This window comes from Bos indicus, chromosome 11, assembly GCF_029378745.1.
Source record: "Bos indicus isolate NIAB-ARS_2022 breed Sahiwal x Tharparkar chromosome 11, NIAB-ARS_B.indTharparkar_mat_pri_1.0, whole genome shotgun sequence".
NCBI classification, from domain to species: domain Eukaryota; kingdom Metazoa; phylum Chordata; class Mammalia; order Artiodactyla; family Bovidae; genus Bos; species Bos indicus.
In genome coordinates, this window is record NC_091770.1 from 44274368 (window position 1) to 44297411 (window position 23044).

Sequence of the window (23044 nt, forward strand, 5' to 3'; positions counted from 1 at the left end):
CCTCGCATCCTGGGTACGTCAAGGAGCGGCTGCCTGCAGGGCAGATGGAGCAGCACCTGCTCACTGCTGGGGCTCAGACCCTGAGGACTCTGGAGGCTGAGCCCCACTCACCCTCCCCGGCCACCTTGTCCCTGGTCACCCTTCTCACCCTCCTGGAGGGCCATCAGATACTACTCATTGGCAGATCAGTCAGGTGCTATCAATTCACTTGTTTTCAGTTTAATCAAGTTCTCACTCTGGTTCTGCCACAGCTACGAGATGGCAGAGGGGGGAAAACCCAGCCCCTTGTTCAGACGCTGGTTTGGCAACTCTTGGCCTGCAGGGCCAGATGCCCTGTTCCTGAACCAAGCCCATGGCCTGTGGTCTGAGGAGACAGATGAGTCAATCTGCTTTACTAAACAGTAGTTATTCCCACAGAGAAAGAAAAGAGTTCGCAAACCTGTTACTCCTATTTGTTCAGTCTTGTAGTCTATTCCCAAGATGAAACTTCTATTGTTCAATAAGCCTGCTTTTACTGGAACCATTAACAAATTAAAGTGCATTTCCTGAACTTATTTTAATGTGTTGAAAGCAACACATGATGCTACAAGCTTGGTTTTCAGAGTTTGTGGTGGTGGTGGTTTGGTCACTAAGTTGTGTCTGACTCTTGCGACTCCAGGGACTGTAGCCTGCCGGGTTCCTCTGTCCATGGAATTCTCCAGGCAAGAATACTGGAGTGGGTTGCCATTTCCTTCTCCAAGGAACCTTCCCGACCCAGGAATTGAACCCAGGTCTCCTGCACTGCAGGCAGATTCTTTACCGACTGAGCTATGTGGGAAGCCACTTTCAGAGTTTAAACAACCAGAAAGATTTCTGCACAATTAGGAGATAAATACTGCTTTTCTGTCTTTCACTTCCTGTTTTTACTTTCCTCGTGTGTATGTGTATGTATGTCAGTGTAGTAGGTAGAGTCTGGTACACACACATGGTGCTTTCTCAGTCTAACACTGGGGACCTGCCCCAGAAAACAGCTTGGTGCCCGGGTCAAGTCCATTCCACCCCGGGTGTCCCTGTGCCTCTGAGTCACCTGGCTGCTGCTGCTGCTGCTAAGTCACTTCAGTCGTGCCCGACTCTGTGCAACCCCAGAGATGGCAGCCCACCCGTCCCTGGGATTCTCCAGGCAAGAACACTGGAGTGGGTTGCCATTTCCTTCTCCAATGCATGAAAGTGAAAAGTGAAAGTGAAGTCACTCAGTCGTGTCCGACTCTTAGCGACCTCATGGACTGCAGCCTACCAGGCTCCTCTGTCCATGGGATTTTCCAGGCAGGAGTACTGGAGTGGGGTGCCATTGCCTTCTCCACTGAGTCACCTGGGAACTTGATCAAAAGGCAGATTCTGAATCAGGGCGGGGGGTGTTCACCTTGCTAATGGGTGATTCTGGGATGGCTGGTCTACAGACATATGCTGAGCAGAGCACAGGCTCAGGCCCTAACCTGCAGGAAGCTGCAGGCCCAGGGGCCCACTTGGAGGTGGTGTGGCCTGAACACCAGACTGAACAGGAGCCTCTCAGTCCACTGCTGTGTCCAGAGCTGGAGTCTGGGTTGCTCTGGCACTTCAGGCCCTCCCACATCGTGAGTTTGGTGTTCTTTAAAAAGCTGGTATTTCAATAAACACCCAGAATATCAGGCTTTAGGGTCACCCAGCATGGAGTGAAGTCCCCGACCCACCAATACTTAGATGCTATGACCTTGAGACCCCTGTGTTTCCATGACACCAACTGAAGCTTTGCCCCCATGCTGGTTCCTGGGATCCAGAGGGGATGTTCCCTTGGGCACTCGGCACAATGCCCAGGGCCAGAGAGCCAGGCTGGGGCCTCTCCACCCAAACCTGGGATGCTCCGCATGTGGGGCTCAGGGCTGCCCCCAGCCTCCCGTACATCTGCCCCACGTGGGAGCCGCCGTGGCCCTGCTATGCACACCCCACTTGCCAGGCGGGCTTCTCTGATGGGACTCCATCTCGCTCATCTGTGTCTCCATCCTTTGACTCAGGGAAGTCGCTGTGCTAGCTCACATGCTTCCTTGGAGAGAATTTATCCCTTGGGCTCTTAAGTTTCCTCCTAGAAAATCCACACATGAAACCTTGGAAAAAACAGAAATCCACAGTCTAGTTTTCCCCAGTGTCTGTGTCCTTGGAAGCTTTGAGGAAGCGGGGGGAGGAAGTTGGTTTGAAGTAAAATTGAGGCAATTACAGGATCAAAAGCACGACTTCGTCTGCAGACACTTTCGCTGCAACCTCAGCGCCTAATCCTTTTCAACTTTTATAACCACCCTGTTTGGCGGAAAAATCAGGAAGTCACTTGTCGCTCAGGACTGTAATAAGCCTCTCTGATAGTAAAAAAATAGGATGAAAAGACAAGCAAGAAACCCATAAACACTAACTTTGAAGACCAGAGAACAGCAGGCCCCTCCCTGCAACGCCCCCCATCCCCACCCTGCCGGCCAGCGGACCTTGTGGGCCGCAGCCTCAGGCAGCACTGAGTGCTGAGCAAAAGCAAAGTCTGCCTTTGATATTCTTAATCCCCACCCCCTGGTTTTCTCTGTGAAATATGAACCCACAACTGACTATGGCACGGACTGGGTCTCAGACCTACGGGACTGGCTGGTATCTGCTCAGCACTGATGAAGGGGTTCTGCCTGGTACCTCTCTGTGGCCTGACCCCGGGGTCGGGGGGTGGGGAGCTGTGCTGTGTGGGCTCCTGGGATCCTGCTCTGCAGCCCCCCTCCAGTGCAGGGGTAGGAAGGACCCCCAAGCACCTGCCCACGGACAGAGCCTGCCAAGCTGACACCTCACCATAAAATGTCGGGCCAGCGCCTCTTGGAGAAATGAGTCTTTCTGCGGGAATGGACCAGAGATGGTAGTGCTGAGCTCCGCTACAACTGGTGTCCTGAGGTCAAGGCTCTGGCTCCACAGGGACCCGGAGGGACGCTAGACATTGGACTCCCTGGGACCCCCAAAGAGTCATCCAGGGGGCGCATCTGGGGACGAGCTTGTCCTGAGGTCTGGAAGCTCATTGAAAAGATCATCCAACAAAAAATATTAATAACAGAGATGACAAAGACATTTTGATGTAGATACATCTTTGAGTTCTTGAAATTTAATACATGAGATGGGGACTTTCTTGGTGGCACAGTGGATAAGAATCCACCTGCCAACCAGGGGTGTGTGTGTGCCCGCTCAGTTGTGTCCGACTCTTTGTGACCCCATGGACTGTAGCCCACCAGGCTCCTCTGTCCATGGGATCTTCCAGGCAAGAATACTGGAGTGGGTTGCCATTCCCTTCTCCAGCAGATCTTCCTACCCAGGAATTGAACCCACATCTCTTGCACCTCTTGCACTGGCTGGCGTGTTCTTTACCAGCTGAACCACCAGGCAAGCCCCTGCAGGGGACACGGGTTCAATCCCTGGTCCAGGAAGATCCCACACTGCCTCAGAGCAACTAAGCCCAGGCACCACAACTACTAAGCCTATGGTCTAGGGCCCAGGAGCCACAACTAATGAGCCTTCAATGGCTTGCTGCAACTTCTGAAGTCCACGTGCCTAGAGCCTGTGCTCCTCAACGAAGAATAACAGCCGTTTATCACAACCAGAGAAAGTCTGCATAGCAACGATGACCCAGCACAGCCAAAAACAAATAAATAATTTTAAACATGCATGAGGTGGAAGTGGGGGCAGAACAGAGGAAAAGGAGAGGATTCCTGCAAGTCAGCCTGATGGGAACTCTTGGTGTGCTGATAGCCAGAACCCCGACCATCTGCGGCTCAGGTGACACTTCTGGTGTACGTGGTGGGTCCCAGCATTATGCATAGATAGGTGACCTGAGCCTGAGTTTTATAGCCCAATGTAATTAGCACTGGTCTGAGGCTGCCAGTACCTGGTTTTCCCAGTTTTTAGGAAACAAACCTTTGCCTAGGGGTCGGGGTGAGCGGGTACAGAGGCGCAGGTTGGGAGAGGGGCTGGTGCTGGGCTGAGAGACACGAAAGGCTGATACTGAATTTGACGTGTGATGTGATAAAATTCCGGCCTTGCTCTTCCCACTCCCTCTGGCATCAACCCATTACCATAAACCCTGGGATCTGCAGAGGCTGCGCTCTGCCGTGGTGCCCAGTGGAGGATGAAGGGGAACACAGACACCCCAAGGTAAGAGGGAGCCCATGTCCCTCTGCAACCGTGGGGTCAGAGCCGGACCGCAGGGTGAGGCCCCCAGGTCTTCCTTGGTTGCAGTCCCTCTGGGATATTTGTGGTTATTAAAGGACAGAACCATGACCTTGGGGACGCAGGGAAACCACCCCCGCCCCCCACCAGCACCATGAGACACAAATTTTAACTCTCCAGGGGAATATGAAATAAGCAGCAAGCTTTTAGGAAGTTAGTGCAAAACAAGCAGGCTGTGTAATTGAGGACAAAAAGCCTCAGACTGTGGGGAAAAAATACATTTTAAATACTAAGCTGAACTTTGTAGGATTTAATTAGAATGAATGAGTTATCGCTTAGTCTAAACATGCTGCTAACTGTGTTTTTGTGATGTTCCCTGATACATGGAGTTGCCTGCGGTTTGGGGCTTTGATGGAGGACTGGGTCTCCCCAGAGAAGCCCCCACCCCAGGCAGGGACATCCCCCACCCCCATAGCAGTGGGTTCACCTGACAAACGGCATCAAGTCCAGAGTTTTCTGAGCTCTCGTCTGGATTTGTTTCGTCGCTTTTTTCTTCCTAGACTTCGTTTGCTATTTGCTGTTCCTTTTGTTCCTAGAAACTTGGTTCTTTAAATAGGAGTCTCTTACTTGTCAAAAAATTGTCCTCATTTCAGTCTCTGGTTACCATGGGATTTTTTTCCCCCAAAAGTGTCTGCCTTGCTGTTTGGAATATGAACTTCCATTTCCCATACTTTGGGTTTCACACTCCGTTTAGGGGAAGGATGAGTGAATCGGTGGTGAGTTGGTCATGTGACCCGGGCATGCGTCCTACTGGGGCACAGCATCACCGATGGGCCCACAGAAAAGTCGTGGCCCACTTGGAGCCTTGGCTTCCTGGGGACTGAAGCTCCTGGCCCATCCGATGGGGAGGTAGATGGCCACCTGGACAAGCCCAGATGCTTAATCAAAACATCTGGGAGGCAGAGAGACTGCTTCCATCCACTTGGTGGGGTTGCCACTAGCCAAAGCGGTCTGTTCATTTACAGTGAATAACGCTAATTAACATCCAAGGCTCTAGGAGATGGTGAGGGACAGGGAAGCCTGGCGTGCTGCAGTCCATGGGGTTCCAAATAGTTGGATACAACTTGGCGACTGAACAACAACATCAAAGGCTCAGTTTCCCGATCGCACCAGCCATGCTCAAGTGCTCAGTGGCTGTGTGGAGAGTGGCTGTTCTCCTGGACAAGCCCAGGCTCAGCCACCTCAGCCCGTGGCCGTGAAAGCAGTGGGGAGGCAAGTGCAGGACCAGCCAGGGCTGGAGTGGGGCTGGACTCTGCTGTGCCCAGCTGGTGTAGGCATCCTTCCATCTGCCTTTTGCCCATGTCTTTTTAGGCAGAATTGAATGAAGGGCCCCCTGTTTGCAGATGGCTGGTTGGGAACAGGCACCCCCATGATACCCTGGGCCTGGGAATCGCCCTGCACTGGTCACAACATCCCAAGAGCCCAGGTTCATTCTCCTGCTGAAATGGCAACTCATTCTCACCATCCACAGAGTGTTATGAAGAATCTATAGAAAAGTTCTCTCATAGCTGCTCTGTACCCCGACCCTGGGAGATACTTGACTACAAACTTGCCCAGTGAGACCGCTGGGCTGAGGGCGTGTGGGTCTGTCCGTTATTTCTCACAACTGTGGGTGAATCTACAATTATCTCAAAACAAAACCATGAAGATTTTTATTTATTTTTAATTGGAGGATAAGTGTTTTACAATGTTGTCTTTCTGCCGTACATCAATATGAGTCAGCCATGGGTATACGTATATCAAAACACTTAGCTTTTTAAATGTCCCTTGTAATTCCTATAATGAAAATCTTTAAAAAGTTAAGCATGTCTACCCTGGGCAGCTTAGGAGCAGATTGTGAGTGGCCTTTAAAAGCACACTGAATATTTCTCATAGCACCTACAAACATCCCCTTGAATGAACCTGGAGATCCTGAAGGTCTCTCTGCTGATTTGAGCACTTCCCATTTGCCCAAATTTCAAATAAAGACACAACTTAAAGCCACCTGGGGCAGTTTCCCAAACTCGGCAGCATCTCTGTGTGTGAGTCCTGGGGGCCTAAGTTAGAGCTCTGAGGGCCTGGGGATCTTCTGGGCTGGACGTGGGCCTGTGAGGGACCGGCCAATGCAGCTGCAGCATTTGGTTCTGCTTGATGGGTTGCTGCTGCAGAAACCACTGCAGGAGGAAGGACAAGGTGTCCACTCTGCTCGGCATCCTGGGTGGAACCTTCCTTGCCCTGGAACTATGTTCGGGTGTCTTCATCATGACTGTAAAGACAGAGGGTCTTGGAACAGATTTGCAGTCAGTGTCTGCCCCGTCTCTTGGATGACTTGGTAGCACGTTAGCCTGGACATGTGTGCGGTGATGTCATGCCAGGTGGGGAGGCGGGGTGGTGGCCGCAGGGAGGGTGTGGGCCTTGGGTGGGAGCTCTGATTTAAGCTCCTTCATCACTTACTGGTTGTGTGAATGTAGATGGTGACCTGACCTCCTTTACCTCTGATTTATCCCTAAGGTGCACACAGCAGAACAGCACCTGTTTCATGAGATTTTCACAAGAACTTGGGTTAAGAGGTGAAATGTGATGGGAGTACAGCTCCCCCGGGGTGGGCAGAGTGCTGGCAGCTGCACCAAGGCCCCGCGCAGAGGCAGGGGGTGGTCCGGACGTGACCCATGTGTCCCCTGGCAAATTCACCTTTCCACCTATTATCTCTGTGGGTTTCCCTTCTGTGCTCTGTAGGGAGAGTCGGCGCAGGGAGGAAAACCTCTCCGGGGTTTTACAACCTGCTGGACTTGAGGAGGGCGGGAGGAGGAAGGCCCACCTCGAGGCTGCTCCCCTCCTCCTGCCTTCTCCCCAACCCCAACCCGGACATCAGCTTGGAATGTTAGATCTGACCCAACGCCCTTGACACAGGGCCCCTCCCCCGGCCCGGCCCCAGCACAAGGACCTCTCATGGAAGCAGTGGGCCCATGCTCAGTTCTGAGGGATTAGGAGACCTGCCCCCACCCCAACACACACACACCAGTGAAACCCCCATCTGCTCCCTGGGGCAGAGCATCCTTGGCTGCCTGTCCCTCCGTGAATGCTGTGTGGAATCAGTTCACGGGTCAGACTAGCATCCTTCCTGGGAACGAGATAGAGCATGTGGGCCCCACGTGGAGCAGAGGAGCTCTGTTGGCCATGGCTCCGTCTCTGATCTCACGGAGACGTTGTGAGCAGGTGCTTTAAGGGCCTGTACCCTGGGGTGAGCCCTGTAGGAAAGCCTGAGTCTCAGCCACTAGATGTCCCCTCTCTGCCTGAGTGGTCCCCATTTCCCTTGCCCTCTGTGCCAGGCTTTCATGACCACACAGAACACAGTGGGGACAGCCTCACCTGGATACTCCTGCACTTCCAGGTCCAAGTTCCCAGAGGGCCCTCGACCGAGTGACTTCCTTGGAACCAGGGTCCCTGGAAATCTCATAGCTTGAGTCATTTTATCCCAGAAAAGCAGAAAACTGAGCAATGCAACACTCTGGTTGTGACAATCTGGAGGCCCCCCCATGGCCACACGGTGACCACTCATCCAGCTACTCTCACCCGGGCCACCTCCCTGGACTCTCCTCACCTCTGCCCATGGGCAGTCTGGTGTCCCCTTTCCAGACTGGCGTCTAAACTTGGAATGTCCCGCTTCCCCCTCAGCCCCTCCTCCCTGGGAAAGCATGAGCCAACCCCAAGCCCAGCCCCAGGGCGCCTGCTGCTTCACCCACTGGCTGCGTGGGGGCCAGGACCGCAGTAACCAGGGCCCGACCAGGGCCTGTCTGCCCAGACACGGCCTCCAGATGCCCTTGCTGGCCTGGCTGCATACCCCCCATACCCCCACTCCAACACACACTCCATTAGGCCTGAGTCCAGCACGTTCTCAGCCAGGACTCCATGGCTGGGCGCAGCCTCTGCTGCCTCTCCAACTTTCTGAGCTTGGTGTCCGCTGTCCAGCCAGAGGCGCTCCCTGGGATGGGGTGGGGAGTTCATCAGCGTCGTCTTGCCCTCAGCCCTCCACCTTCTCTCAGCCATGAGTCTGCACTCCCACCCCCACCCCACTGGTCTTTCTGATGGGCCTGAAGCTCGCAGCATCTGGGTCCACAACCTTCATCCAGGGCTCTATCCCAGGGCTTCCAGCAGAAGGCAGCTGAGGGCCCCAGATGTGGGCTCCAGGAGCCTCTTGGCTAGAGGGTGATGAGATGAGAGGGATGTGCCCGGTTCAGCCCTCTACCTCCCAGCCAGGGTCCTAGAGCCACAGAGAGGCCGAGAGGTGTCCTTTGGCTGCCCCCATGCCCCCTGCCCTGGGCGCACCCCCGCCCCCATGAACCTCAGCCTCAGCCCACGGAGCGCATTTGCCGGTTTGGGTTTTATACCTGCTGAAGGAAGGAACATTTCACGGTTATTAATGAAAGTGATAGCGATCCCGTGTGTGTTTATCTTGGATTATGTGGTCGTTATAAGATGAAGCACCCAGGCTGTCGGTCTGCGGCTGATGCGAGAGCAGGCGAGTCTGGACGAGGTGCTTGAGGAAAGGTGTCGGGTGTAAACCCCGTCTTCAAACAACCAGGCCGCATTCCAGGCTGCAGAGCCACGGCCGTGTGCAGGGCCTCGTCCGGGGCCTGGAGGAGGATGAAAGTGCGGGCGTGTGCGCTTTAGGCTCATAATGAGGGTGAGGCTTGCGGGCACGCTCACTTGGCAGCTTCGGCACTTCCTGCAACAGTTCTCATCTTTTTTTCTCTTTTTTTTTATCCAAAGGCTGCTCTAAAGACAAATATTTTTTGTTAAACTGCTGGTAGTTCACTTTCTGCAGGAACCGTGCAATTAATCTTGTTTACATTAAAGAGACAGGTTGCCTTTGTCAGCTTTCCTGAGCTATAATTAATGAAGATCAAAAATGTTACAAAGACATAATATTGAGCTCAATGCAGATGTGGCCAAGTCACAGCTGCACCCAAGAGAGGAGAGCGGAAAACCAGCATCCCGCGTCAGAAAGCGCAGGTCCCTCCTCCCCAGCCTCCCTGGCGGGTCTGCTGAGGGACATGGCTGGGCGTCAAACGGTTTTTAATGCCTCTACAATTAGGCTTTAAATGCACTTGGAGGCAGGTGCGTGTCTCCTCACTCAGCTCAAGTCGTCCAGGTGTGTGGGGCTGTGGCCCCAAGGCTTGGAGTCGGGGAACTTCAGTCGGAAGGCAGTGGCCTCGGGGCCTGGTGGAGTCATGGAGCCCATGGTGGGGGCAGGACGGGGGGCTCTATTTAGAGCCCTGGTTGGATAGCCCTGTTGTTAGGAGATGAGATGACCTCCAGGTATCACCAAGGCCCTGCTGTGACCCCGACATGCCAGCCTGGGGACTCAGACCTCTGGCTCCCAGAAGACAGCTTAAAAGGGACCCCTCTGCCCATAAACAAAGAACATAGCTTCCACCCGGCTCACGGAGCTGCGGTCAGCAGCCGCTGGGAGCCCACCAGCAGCACCCTGCCACAGGCCAGGCTCTCAGCACAGCTGGAGGAACCAGGGCCTGTGGGCTGTGGGGACCTGGGCTGAGTCACTCTGAAATGGTTCAGAGCTGACCCATTTCTTCAGGTCCCAACTGCAGAAGTCCAGACGAGAAGGAAAACCCAAGAAAAATCGTAAACAAAGTGCATCAGCCGCTTCAGTCGTGTCCAACTCTGTGACACCATGGACAGTAACCTGCCAGCCTCCTCTGTCCATGGGATTCTCCAGGCAAGAATACTGGAGTGGATTGCCCTGCCCTCCAGGGGATCTTCCCGACCCAGGGATCGAACCAAGTCTCTTATGCCTCCTGCATTGGCAGGTGGATTCTTCACCACTAGCACCACCTGGGAAACCCCATAAACCAAAGATTTTCAGCAAATTCTGGTGATACACGACAGGAAGCAGTCAGGCAGGTGCCCTCCTCATGGGTCTACGAGGGAGTATGAGCATGCAGCCCCCACCGGCCCCAGGCTGTGTCTCAGCTGCCCAGGAGGGCTGGCAGGGTTCCGAGCCCTCAGATCTGAACGTTGGGTGCACAGCCGGCAGGCGGTAGGCAGAGGACTGGCTGAGGACAGGGTGATCTCAGTGCAGCGGGAACACCCAGTATTCACAACCAGGCTTCGTTCTCACCTGAAACTAAACCAAAAGTCACGTCCGGGTGTAAAGGAGCAGTGCCAGTGCAGGTGTTCCTCACACACCTTCTCCCGCCCTTCATCCCTCGTAACTTCACTTTCTGGAGTTTACAAAGACATCATCAAACAGGCATAACAATGATCACTGCACAGTACTTATAATAGTGACAACGGGGAGCTGACCTGAAGGTCAGATACTAGGGCACTGGCTGATTTAATTATGGCACAGTGTACTGTGAAATAGTTCAGATCCATTAAAAAGAATGTGATCTGAGACTAATTAAGGCCACAGAGAAGGAAGAAGATAAACCATGAGCAGCATGTAAACGCTGCTATCCTAACTTCAATTCAAAGATATCTATGTCTGTACAAGTAAAGCACAAAGAGAATGCATCAAAATGAGTGATTTATGATTTTTATTTCCTCTTTGTATGTTTCTTTTATTTCTAATTTTTTCATAATTGGAAACAATTCCCCAAATTGAAAATAGCCTGCATTCATTAGCATTTATTGTGCACCAAGCACTGTTGTAAGCACTTTAATCCTTGCATTCTGAATACGTCCTATTCATATCGTAGTTTCACTAATGAGCCAACCACAGTGCAGAAATGATTAAATTATCTGCCCAGAGTCCCACAGCTTGTAAATGATGGAGCCACACCTGGGACCCAAATCCTTCCCGCACAGGGACAGTTTGCTTTGAAGGAACCCCCACCTCACCCACAGAGGAAGTAACAGCCACATTAGGGTAGAGACAGAAGTGTGTGGGCTTCCCTGGTGGTCCTGTGGGTAAGACTCTGAGCTCCACCAGAGGGGAATGGATTCCATTCCTGCTCGGGGGAACTAGGATCACCCATGCCATGTGGTGTAGCCAAACAAGCCGATAAAGAGGCAGTAGTGTGGGCCCTGTAACCGAGATTCTCGTGGTCACAGACTGCTTTAAGTTTTATCAAAGCAAACACATTTCTTCAGAGCAGAGGCAGGTTTGCTAGCTGTGGCTGGATAGTAACTGCCCGTGTGTCACCAGGTAACCTCAGTCCATACGGGTTCCAAGTTTAAAACCCTCCCACGTACATCCATCCCGTGCAAGGCCCTGAGGAGAGGCAGGTGGGGACCCCCGTGCCCCCAGCTCAGACCTGAGGGGAAGACGTTCGCGCCAGGCCACAGGTCTCGGCCGGGCTGCTCTGAGTACAGCTGCCTGCAGGGGACAGAGTGCCCGCCGGTCCCACTCAGCCTGGATGAGCTGGGACCATGACTGTGGCCTCGGAGGAAGGAGGTGCTGGGTGGCGATAAGACAGCAGCACCAGACAGATGGACAGACCGGACAGACACCCCAGCAGGACTCGGGCTCCTGCAGCATCAGCCAAGGAAGCCAAGGCTGTTCTGCTCAGAATCAGGGCGCACGGCGGCAGTCCACCCAGGCCTGGGGCGACTCCTCACATCCCCACGAGCGGCTGCCTGTCTCAGTCGATGATGCCACCACCTCCAGAGTCTCTAAAAGGACCGTCAAGACTAGGACACTGACCCAGCTCCTCGCCTCGGAGCAAGGACAGGCTGGGACACGCATGCACATGGGGAGATTGCAAGCGACTCTGTTTCACATGACGTGTAGCTTAACCCCACAGGGATGAGCCAGACAGGGACAGGGGGATCTGGCTTGGCCCATGGGGCTGTGACCTCCCTCCATCCCCACAGCCTCAGGGGACTCCTGGCTGACCCAGGAGAACCTTTCCTGGGTCACCTTCTCCAGCGCCCATCCCTGAACAATGGGAAGAGTATGAAAAATGACTGCTCTCAAACTGGCAGAACAAGCCCCTGAGTCTGACAGGAAGGAAACAAGTTTACAAGCTCCTGGCTTCATGCTGGGACTCGATGTGGGGGCAGCTAGACTGGATGTGGGGGCACCTCCCCTCCAGTACTGCCCCCACCCGCCCTGGCACCATCCACCTCTGCCCCCAGTCCGGCTGTACCCAAGTGTTCACAGCAGCTGGACTGAGACAAGGATGTTCACAGCAAACAAGCAAACACCACTCACCTGCTGGGGGTCTTCTCACCCCTTCATCCTCAGGGATCTTGGGAATCCCAGGTGTCAGGCATCAGGGGAGCTGGCGCCTCATCCGAACAAGAGGGACTAGGATACACTGGGACCAAACACTCCCGAATCTTCAAAGGGCTGGGGGTGGGGAGGGTCATGGCAAAGACCCACCAAGGGAGGCCAGGGGATGCCAATTCCATCACCCCAACTCCTAAGCCTCATCCGGCCCCAGGGACAGCTGTCTGGCTCTCGTGGGACTCGAAGTTAGATGAAACCAAGTCTACATTGAACTGACTTGGCCCTCGGACCTACCCGGCTCCAGCCACCCTACCCTCTCTCTGTGCCCCCAGGACCCTTGGCAGAAAGAGAAACAGACCTGGTTTGGTGGGCCGCGGCTCTGCCACCTCTGTCTGTGTGACCTCAAGCTGCTCACCCTCTCTGAGCCTCCACTGGCTCAGTGAGTCAAGTGGGGTCCCTTAAGTGCCAAATTCCGACTCTGGGAGATGAAATGAAGCGAGTGCACGAGTGAGGCTGAGTCCAGGCCACTTGGCCCTCCACTCACCCTGCGCAAAGGCTCCAGTCCCCAAACACAGGTGCCCAAGGAAACCCACAGAGGTTTCTCTTTGCCCTTGTGGTTTCCGCCAGTTGCTGGCTTATGGCGCTGCGGCTTCCCATCACCAGAACCTCCAATCTCCAAAAAGAGAGACATTCCCACAGTGCCCTTGCCCACTAGGACCAGGCTGCCCACCCCGCCTGGCTTCCCTGCTGGCTTGCTTCCCTGCCGGACACGTGTTCATCCCCCTGCTGGGTGAGGGCCCCAGACGGCTCAGGGCTCTGTGGAGGAGGGGCTTATGCTAGAGCAGGGCTCTCTGCACTCACCGTCTGTCCAGGGAGGTGTCCTTGGGCTTCCCTGACATTTCCCTCCTGCCAGCCTTCCCTTCTCCAGGCTCACAGCCAGTGTGGGGACGGCTGCAGGGTTGCTCGGGGAGCCAGAACCCACAATTGCATATCTGCAGTGACCAACAGGCCATGGACACAGTGAGGAAGGGGCTAGATGATGAATGGGTGCTGTGATGAAGGGGCATGGTGATGAAGGGGCAGGGTAAGGAAGGGGTGCGGGAAGGCCTCCCACAGGTGGATGTTCTATGTGCTCGGGTAGAGGCTATGTGGGGCAGACCATCCAACTCGCCACCTGCACGCTGGAAACGAGTGGGATTTGCTGTGAGTTAATTGCACCTAATAAAGCTGCTCGCTTTTTAAAGTGCAGTCTCAACAATAAGAACTTAAGAGTCAGTGCTGTGAACAAGAACTATCAGCCACTGTTCTGACCGCACACGAGAGTCTGATCATTTCTAACCCTGCCTCCGCTGTTCCTGTGCATGCGGGGCCCACACTGGGGGCCCTGACTCCCTCCCCTTAACCTGGTGAAGCCCAGGGATGTCGAGAGCCCGAGTGCACACCTCTACACCTCCCTGCACTAGGAACCCCTCTTCGTTGTCTGGGCTCCAGGTCTCAAAGGGAGGCACCAGGGCAGCGGGCTGGGCATGTGGGTGTCTGGGCCCTACCCTCGCCGCCCCCTCCCCTTCAGGCCACTGTCAGGAGACCCTGGAGGCTTCTGCCACCCAGGTGGGAGCTGCCTAATTTACCAGGATAACATCCTGGAGACGGAGCCAGCTGAGGTTCCCTCGGGGTGGATAGTAACAGCAGTGGCTCAGCTCCTTCTTGCTGCCTCCTGCTGGTGCTGATTTAGAAGCTAATGATTCTGGTGCCAATGGATTATTTCCTTCAATTTCCTCTACTTAACGGATCTCTTACATCAAATTAGTGTCTCTCATTTGGCTGGTGTGGTTGGGATTCCAGGGTCTGTGTCCACAAATGGTCTACTGCATCCTTGACTTGGTTGTGCTGTTGAGCTGAACTGCTGTGGCCAAGGACCACCTTCCAGGGGTCCAGGCACAGCAGAAGCTGGACTGGCAGGGGTGGGCATGGGGCGGCTTGTTGGGGGTGGGGGAAGGGTGGGCTGGGAGGGTCATCTTCCCAACACCGCTGAGCAAAGGACAGAGGACAGTGAGCAGGAGGGAGACCTGCACAGGGGTCCCTGGGCACAGAGCGAGAGCACTACTCCACTTCCTGAAACACAGTGCAGGAGATGGCTCACAGTCCACTGCTAAGACAGGAGGTGAGAATAGTGACCCTGAGCTGCTGTCCCTCCTCCTTGCTCTCTGCCTTTGCAGGGTGTCCTCCCTTCTCTGGGTCTAGGGCGGCCTTTCTGATCTCCCCACACACGATACCCAACAGCACCCACAACTTACTCCCTTTGTTGTTCAGTTGCTAAGTCCTGTCTGACTCTCTGCGACCCCATGGACTGCAGCACACCAGGCTTCCCTGTCCTTCACCATCTCCCAGAGCTTGCTCAAACTCATGTCCATCAAACCATCTCATCTTCTGTCACCCCCTTCTCCTCCTGCCTTCAATCTTTCCCAGCATCAGGGTCTTTTCCAATGAGTTGGCTCTTCCCATTAGGTGGCTGAAGTATTGGAGCTTCAGCTTCAGCCTCAGTCCTTCCAATGAATATTCAGGGTTGATTTCCTTTAGGATTGACTGGTTTGATTTCCTTGCTGTCTAAGGGACTCTTAAAAGTCTTCTCCAGCACACAGTTCGAAAGCATCAGTTCCTCGCTGCTTAGCCTTCTTTATGATCCAACTCTCACATCTGTACATGACTTGGAAAAACCACAGCTTTGACTATATGGACCTTTGTCAGCAAAGTGATGTCTCTGCTTTTGAATATGCTGCCTAGGTTTGCCATAGCTTTCCTTCCAAGAAACAAGTGTCTTTTAATTTCATGGCTCCAGTCACTGTCCACAGTGATTTTGGAGCCCAAGAAAATAAAGTCTGCCACTGTTTCCATTTTTTTCCCATTTAGTTTCCATGAAGTGATGGATCCGGATGCCATGATTTTAGTTTTTTCAATGTTGAGTTTTAAGCCAGTTTTTTCTCTCTCCTCTTTCACCTTCATCAAGAGGCTCTTTAGTTCCTCTTTGCTTTCTGACATAAGGGTGTCATTTGCATATCTGAGGTTGTTGGTATTTCTCCAGGCAATCTTGATTCCAGTTTGTGCTTCATCCAGTCTGGCATTTCCTGTGATGTACTCTGCATATAAGTTAAATAAGCAGGGTGACAATATACAGCTTTGACATACTCCTTTCCCAGTTTGGAACCAGACTGTTGTTCCATATCCAGTTCTAACTGTTGCTTCCTGACCTGCATACAGGTTTCTCAGGAGGCAGGTCAGGTGGTCTGGTACTCCCATCTCTTGAAGAATTTCCCACAGTTTGCTGTTGTTTTGTTTGTTGCTTATTCCCTATCTCAGTGTTTATCTCACGGTCAACCAAATTGTGGGGCATCATCTGGCAGGGAGGGTCTTCCCAGGTAAAGAACCCATCTGCCAAATGCAGGAGACACAAGAGATGTGGGTTCAGTCCTTGAGTCAGGAAGATCTCCTGGAGGAGGAAATGGCAACCCACTCCAATATTCTTGCCTGGAGAATCCGATGGACAGAGGAGCCTGGGGGGCTACAGCCCTTGGGGCTGCAAAGAGTTGGGCATGACTGAGCGACCGAGCACACATGTACACCTGTCAGGCATCGTGTCAATTTGCGGTTCAGCCTAGTCTAGAGGAGATTTTCAATAAGCACTGCATGGGTGGATGGATGGATGGACAGATGAATGTGGATAGACGACCTGCATATTTAATGCTAGAGAGCAGTTGCTATTATGTTTCAACAAAATTTCGTGTTTATATGAACACCCTTGAGGAAGGAAATGGCAACTGACTCCAGTACTCTTGTCTGAAGAATCCCATGGATGGAGAAACCTGGTTGACTACAGTCCATGGGATCACAAAGAATCGGACATGACTGATGCGACTTAGCACACACAAGCATCCTAGAAAAACTTGCCTTTTGTAGTCTAAAGCAATGTATTTTAGTTAAAGCAACCTTCCTGATTTTACCCTGGAAATGCTTTCCCTTGATTGTGATAAGGCAATAAAGTAGAGACTTTTTTAAAAGCTTCACCAGGCTTATCAGTTGTTATAAGATCCTTTCAGCTGTGAGGCATTAAGTGAAACAAATGAATAGAACTCTGTAAGCACAGGTCTTACAGTAGGAGGTTTGCACAGCATAACTGCCCTCCTGCTGAACTTTCTGGCTGGATAAATTCTGGCCACATTCAACTCATGAACTTCCTGCTCCGGGTCCAGCCCCACTTCCATCACTGCACACACAACACAGGCTCCTGCTGAATGACCAAGGAGCTTCTAATAAGCCCAAACCAGGGGTGACAATCATAATGGCAATGCTGGTGTGAATTTAGGGACCTTCTGAGGCTATGGCTGTGCACAGCACCTCGGGGACAATTACCGTGGTCGCTGGTCTATACGTAGGAAAATAAAAGCAAACAGGAAAAGCTGAGCAACATAGAAAGAGAGACATTCTGTGAACAGAAATGTCTAGAATACGGTTTCGTTGCTCTTCCTGACTCCCTGGGTTCTGAAGAGCTAATGCCCAGCAGGAATTGAGACTGTGTGATATGCTTGTCTGTGTTAGCAAGGGTCCTTTGGTACCAAAGCCACAAGGGGCCAAAAGTTAACCCACACTTCAGGCATTACATTTATTCCATGTGTGCAAGAATATCTATTTTCTGAGTATTATTTCAATGAAAATGGACAAATGAAGCTAGGGCACTTATTTTAATCTTTCAGCTCAAATAACCAGCTTCTTTGTCAACTTCCCCTGGGGAGGCCTGATGGGCTGGACCTTCTGTGGCCTCTTGGTCCTCCATGTGGGTTTCTCCAGCCCCTGTCCACTTAGTGGGCCTCCCCCGCTGCCTCCTGTGTTGTCCAATCAACCCCTACCTGCCCCTGAAACTCCTGCTTGCATGTGAGAGCCCATCAGCCCTGACCTCTGTTAGCCTCGGAAGAGATGATGGCTGGTGTTGCACCCACATCCTGTGATGAGCACCCAATGGCCACCTGATGCATCCATGGCCCACAGGCTGAATGAGAAGCAGAAGCTGGGGCCCTGTGTCTGTCCTGAGAGGCAAGTCTGGAGGTGCAGTCAGGAGGCCCCTGAGGGAACAGCCTCCAGCAGAGACAGGGAGGCCTTGGACCTCAAGACGATTACACACAGGTGTTTCCACAAATGTGGTTCCTACGTCACAAGACAATGTGGACACCACCTGCCACCTGGCACCTACTGGAGGCTGCTTACCTGTCAGAGTCCTCAGGCCTCACCAAGATGCGGTGTGAATGCCCTCAGTGGTCCCCTCCTGCCTGCATCCCATTCAGCCCCTCACCCTCCATCTCTCTGGGGTCCCTCTCAAGAGTCTCCAGCTTCGGCCTCTCTCTGACCACCAGTTCCTCCCAGTCTCGCCGTGGGGGTCACAGGAAAGTGGGTCCTACGATCTCACTCATGTCCCCAGTTGTCCAACCCCTGAGGCTGGCAGGTGCCTGTGATGCTCACATCTTGGCACTGCCCACCTGGCAGCATCAGTGAACCAGAAACCTCTTGGAGTTTCCGGAAAGCCCTCCACCAGGCGGGACGGGACGCCTGGGATGCCCCTGGAGGCGGGTCCTGCCAACAGGATTCACAGCCCAAGCAGCAGCCAGCCCTGGTGGCTGAAGAGCCAGGACACTTCCTGAGCGGCCACCCCCCGACCCCGACTCAGTCCCTGGACCAGGGTGAGAGGAAGTGTGCCATCTCTGGCCTCCAGGAACACCTTCACTCCAGGCCCTGCTCCTGGTCTGCTGAGCCCTTGGAGCCCAGCACTGCTCTGAAGAGGAGAGCTCGACTGCTTCACACCCAGCGCCCCCTCGCCCAAGCAGCCCCCCACATCCTTGACCTCCACGTGAGGCCCAGGAGGCTCCCAGGAGGCCCAGCTTCACCCACAGGGCCCAAGTGTGGCTCAAGCCTTGGTCCTGGTTGACCTCCACATCCACAACTGGAGTGCAAGCCTCCTGCCTCAGCAGATCCTGGACCTGGGAAGAAGGTGCTGCTCCTGAGAAAGCCCTCCCAAACCTAGGAGGAGAGGCCAGGGCTCAGGCCGGTCACCAGAGTACCCACAACCCCTCCAGAGCACCCAGGGATACTCAGGCCACATGGCTGCAATCCTGGCCCCGCACATGCCTCCTTCCTGGGGAGTCACTGTGGATGACAGAAATGCAGCGAAACCACAGGCTCGATTTTGTTTCTCGTCCACGCATTGCTCTTCCAGGAGTCTGGACAGCCCTGAGCTACACCGGCCCTCTGGGTTTATAGGGAAGCCCTCCCAGGCGCAGCTATAATTAGAAATCAACTGAGGCAGAAACCCAGCTTGGTCCTTGGCAGGGTTCCAGGTCTGTTAATTTAGGAAATCCACTCTCCTGACCCCGGGGCTGCCCCGGGCTGATCCTAAGTTCCGGCCTTTGTGTACACCTTCCCTGCCCACCTTGGCAGGCGCAGGCCCGCCTCCCCACTCCCCGCCTGCCCCAGCTTGCTCCTAGCTAGAAGGAAAACACCCAGGAGTTCACCGCCGGGTGGCTGGCGCTTTCATCTGGCCCCGTCCACTCGGGGTTTTCAACCGTAAACACAGTTCTGAATGCAGGACTGTGTGTGCGGGGGAGTGAAGAAGGCAGGATTTGTGTCAAGAGATTCCGGAAAACTAGCCCCTCCCCAAAGCCACCTGACGCTACTGGGGTGAGAGACAGGCCAACAGGGGTGCCATCCGGAAAGATCTTGGGCCCCAGGGCCCTGTCTCCATGCCGCCTCTTGCCCTGGCATCCCAGGCCGTGGTGGGGGATCCTCCCCAAACCTTGCAGCCTTCCCTGCTGGTCAGAGTTCAGGTGTACACCCCTACTTCCTGGAAGGGATAGCTCCCCACAGCCTCCCTCAACCTGGGGTCACTCCTGCATCCCCCCCAGCAAAAAGTCATTGTTGAAAAGCCAGTGGCTGTCCCTACAGACCTGCTGTGTGTGTCAGGAACTTTATAGACAAAGCGGGACCCGCTGGGCTGAGGGCCTGGGATCGTCAGAACAACAAACAAGCACCAACTCTCACGGCCCCACCTGCACCTTGTGGAGCCCATTAGCAAGGGGAGGCCCCAGGCTGAGAGGCTGGTGGATTCAAACCCCTCCCGCGGGGACCAGCATCCCACCGGGTGCTTCTCCCAAACACCTTCCTGAGCATAGTCCTGCGGGTTTAGAGAGAAGGTCCGGCTGCCCCACCCTCCCCTCACCCCCAGCTTTCCCCTACAGCGACTTGTGGCCGCTTTTCTCCGGGGGCCGTGGGGACCCTGCACTGTAGACATGAGGTCCCCAGAACGGGAGCAGGCCCAGAGCATCAGGGCTGTGGCTCAAGCCATCTGCTCTGTGCGGGTGGGGATTGTGGGTTTCCGTGACCAACGATGGTCACCAAGGGGACTTGGGTGGGGGCAACCTTGGGGACTTAGCTAGGCCAGCTGACCTTGAGTCTGAGTCACTGGTTGATTCTGGAAGCTTCTCCTCTACCCCAGCATCAGAACAGGGTGTGCTTTTGTCAGGAATTCAAACCCCGAGTCCTGGTGGGACAGCAGTGGCCCAACTGTGGCCACCAGGGAGCAACGGGCCTGGGCTCAACTTAAAACCTTCCGGGAGGCCCCTCAGACTGAACATAAGGCCGGGCAGGACCTGGGGTCCGGAACAGCCCCCTGCTGATGAAGTGTGTCTTTCAGGTGACCCCTCGGGACAGGATGGCCCACAGGGGAAGCTGTGCAGGGATGGCCTGGCTGCCTGTCCTGCTGGTAAGTGGCCGGGGTGCCCGTGCCCCAGGGTATTCCTAGTGGGAGCTCCCATTTGGCCATGTCCTTCTCTAGCCATGTTCCTCTCAGCCTGTCTGTGCAGCAGCCATGCAGTGATCACACACCACCGCCCCCACCTTCACCGGGCTCTCCAGGGCTAAAGCCCTGACCAGCCCCGAGCCAGAGGCAGTCACTGTACTCAGAGCTCCCCTCACCCAGCCTTTGTGGTGGTGCCCAGCCCAGTGCACCTGTGCCAAGCTCCACACCCTAGGCCACGGGAGCTGGGAAAGTCAAGCCCGAGCTCCCGGTGAGCTGAGGCACCTGTGACTGGGGGCTGCAGGAAGGGGCCTCCCAGGCTTTGAGGGGAGTCTGGGGAGCTCCCAGTGCCAAGCGTTTGGGATGGAGCCTCTGACTGTCAGGCGAGGATTGCCAGGTCATTAGCTGAAGGGGTCCCTCCCCCAGGGCTCCTCCACCACAACCTCCTGAGGTCAATTGGTGCTGACCACAGACAGTGGGGGTCTCCAAGGGCGAGTGGAGGCCAAAGGAGCCCCTTCCTCGAGGCAGGCGTCCCTGGTATGCCGGGCCGGTGCGGAGGAGGCCAGCTGTGGCGAGAATGAGTTCTACAACCAGACCACCGGGCTGTGCCGTGAGTGTCCGCAGTGCGCGCCAGGGGAGGAGCCCTACCTGGTAAGCCCCGCCCCGGAGCACGGCCCCGCGAGGTGTAGGGAGCCCGCGTGGCTGGCTGGGGTGGACAGCACTCCTCTGGGAAGAGCTCTGCACAGAGCACCTGCTAAGTGCCAGGAACCTGAATGTGGCTGCGGTGTTTGGGGTCCTCGCGCCGAGTGTGCACTCCCAGGGCCGTCAGCCTGGCCTGATGAGTTTATCCTGGAGCCAGCAGGAGGGGCAGCATCGGACAGGTGGGGGCAGCGGGGACCCCCGGCTCAGATCAGAGGGGGGGGGGGGCTGTGGGTCGGACAGTCCACGCCCCGAGAGAGGAGATCCTGGGAGCAGCCTGTGCGCCTGGCGCATAGGAACCTCAGGGTCGCGTGGTGGTCGTCGTGGTAATGCAGCCGCTGACCCACCTGTGTCCCATCCTTCCCTGGCCAGTCCTGCGGCTATGGCACCAGGGACGAGGACTACGGCTGTGTTCCCTGTCCTGCGGAGAAGTTCTCCAAGGGCGGCTACCAGATCTGCCGGCGCCACAAGGACTGCGAGGGCTTCTTCCGCGCCACGGTGCTGACCCCCGGGGACACAGAGCGCGACGCTGAGTGTGGGCCCTGCTTGCCTGGGTGAGCTCCCTGCCGCCCTCCCACATCCCCTTCTGGGGCATGGGTCCTGCAGGGAGGAGGGTCACACATCTCCAGCTCCGGGAGAGGGGGGAAGAGGGGGACAGGTCTCCTGGTGGGAGTCCCACCACCTTCCACCCGCGGGGCAGCCCACCTGGGCTCCGTGTCTGTGTCCCTAAGTGGACCTCATCATAATAGCATCTCTGACCACCCAAATGAAGCAGATGCGTTGAATACTTAAAAGGAGACAACACATGTTGAGTGAGGAAAGAAAAACCAAGATATTTTTGGTATTTTTAGTAGTCTGGAAAAAAACTGAGGGTAAAAAGCTACTAATAGAAATATTTGTAATCAAAGCTATGGTGTTTCCAGTAGTCATGTATGTATATAAGAGGTGGACCATAAAGAAGGCTGAGCAGGGAAGAACTAATGCTTTTGAAGTGTGGTGTTGGAGAAGACTCTTGAGAGTCCTTTGGGCTGCAAGGAGATCAACCCTGAATATTCACTGGAAGGACTGATGTTGAAGCTCCAATACTTTGGCCACCTAATGGGGAGAACTGACTCATTGGAAAAGTCCCTGATGCTGGGAAAGATTAAAGGCAGGAGGAGAAGGGGGCGACAGAGGATGAGATGGTTGGATGGCATCACTGACTTAATGGACATGAGTTTGAGCAAACTCAGGGAGATAGTGAAGGCCAGAGAAGCCTGGTGGGCTGCAGTCCCTGGGTTTTCAAAGAGTTGGACATGACTTAGTGACTGAACAACAACAAATACATAGAGGATGAGATGGTTGGGTGGCATCACCAACTCAATGAACATGAGTTTTAGCAAACTCAAGGAGATGATGATGGACAGGGAAGCATGGTATGCTGCAGTCCAGGGCGTCGCATGGAGTTGCAAAGAGTCAGAAATAACTTAGTGACCACTGAACAGCAATAGAAATATTTGAGACATGTGGTTCCTATAATTCCCCCACAATTCTGTTATGTGTCAAAGTCTTCCCATAAAAACCAAAGTATAATTAGCCTGAAAGACAGAATCTTCTTTCAAGACAGCAGATTCCCCTTGGGAGGTGGAAAGTACAGCCCTGTAACCTGGTAACTGCCTCCCTCTGGTGGCCGCACAACCTATGCTACCAAGGGCTGCCAAGAGCAGTGGTGTAGGCTTCCTGGTGGTGATAATGGTAGAGGTGATGGAAGTGGTGATGATGAAGGTGATGATGGCAGTGGTCATGGTGATGATGGAGGTGGTGATGGCGGTGGTCATGGTGATGATGGAGGTGGTGGTGGAGGTGATGATAGAGGTGGTCATGATTATGATGGAGGTGGCGGTGGAGGTAATGATGGAGGTGGTCATGGTGATGATGGAGGTGGTGGTGGAGGTGGTGATGGAGGTGATCATGGTGATGATGGAGATGGTGATGGCAGTGGTCATGGTGATGATGGAGGTGGTGGTGGAGGTGATGATGGAGGTGGTCATGGTGATGATGGAGGTGGTGGTGGAGGTGATGATGGAGGTGATCATGGTGATGATGGAGAT

The 23044-nt window shown here is 54.4% G+C and overlaps 1 protein-coding gene across 2 annotated transcripts in view; it reads left to right on the forward strand.

Annotated features, from left to right (window-relative positions):
• The window catches only part of EDAR (ectodysplasin A receptor), a 52297-nt gene that overhangs the window by 12760 nt on the left and 16493 nt on the right, over positions 1 to 23044 (forward strand). For both annotated transcript variants that reach the window (XM_070798749.1, XM_070798751.1), the window contains exons 2-4: positions 20154 to 20222; positions 20784 to 20906; positions 21327 to 21508. In XM_070798749.1, coding sequence (XP_070654850.1) covers positions 20172 to 20222; positions 20784 to 20906; positions 21327 to 21508 — 356 coding nt within the window. In that variant the 5' untranslated portion in view covers positions 20154 to 20171. The remainder of the gene's footprint in view (positions 1 to 20153; positions 20223 to 20783; positions 20907 to 21326; positions 21509 to 23044) is intronic.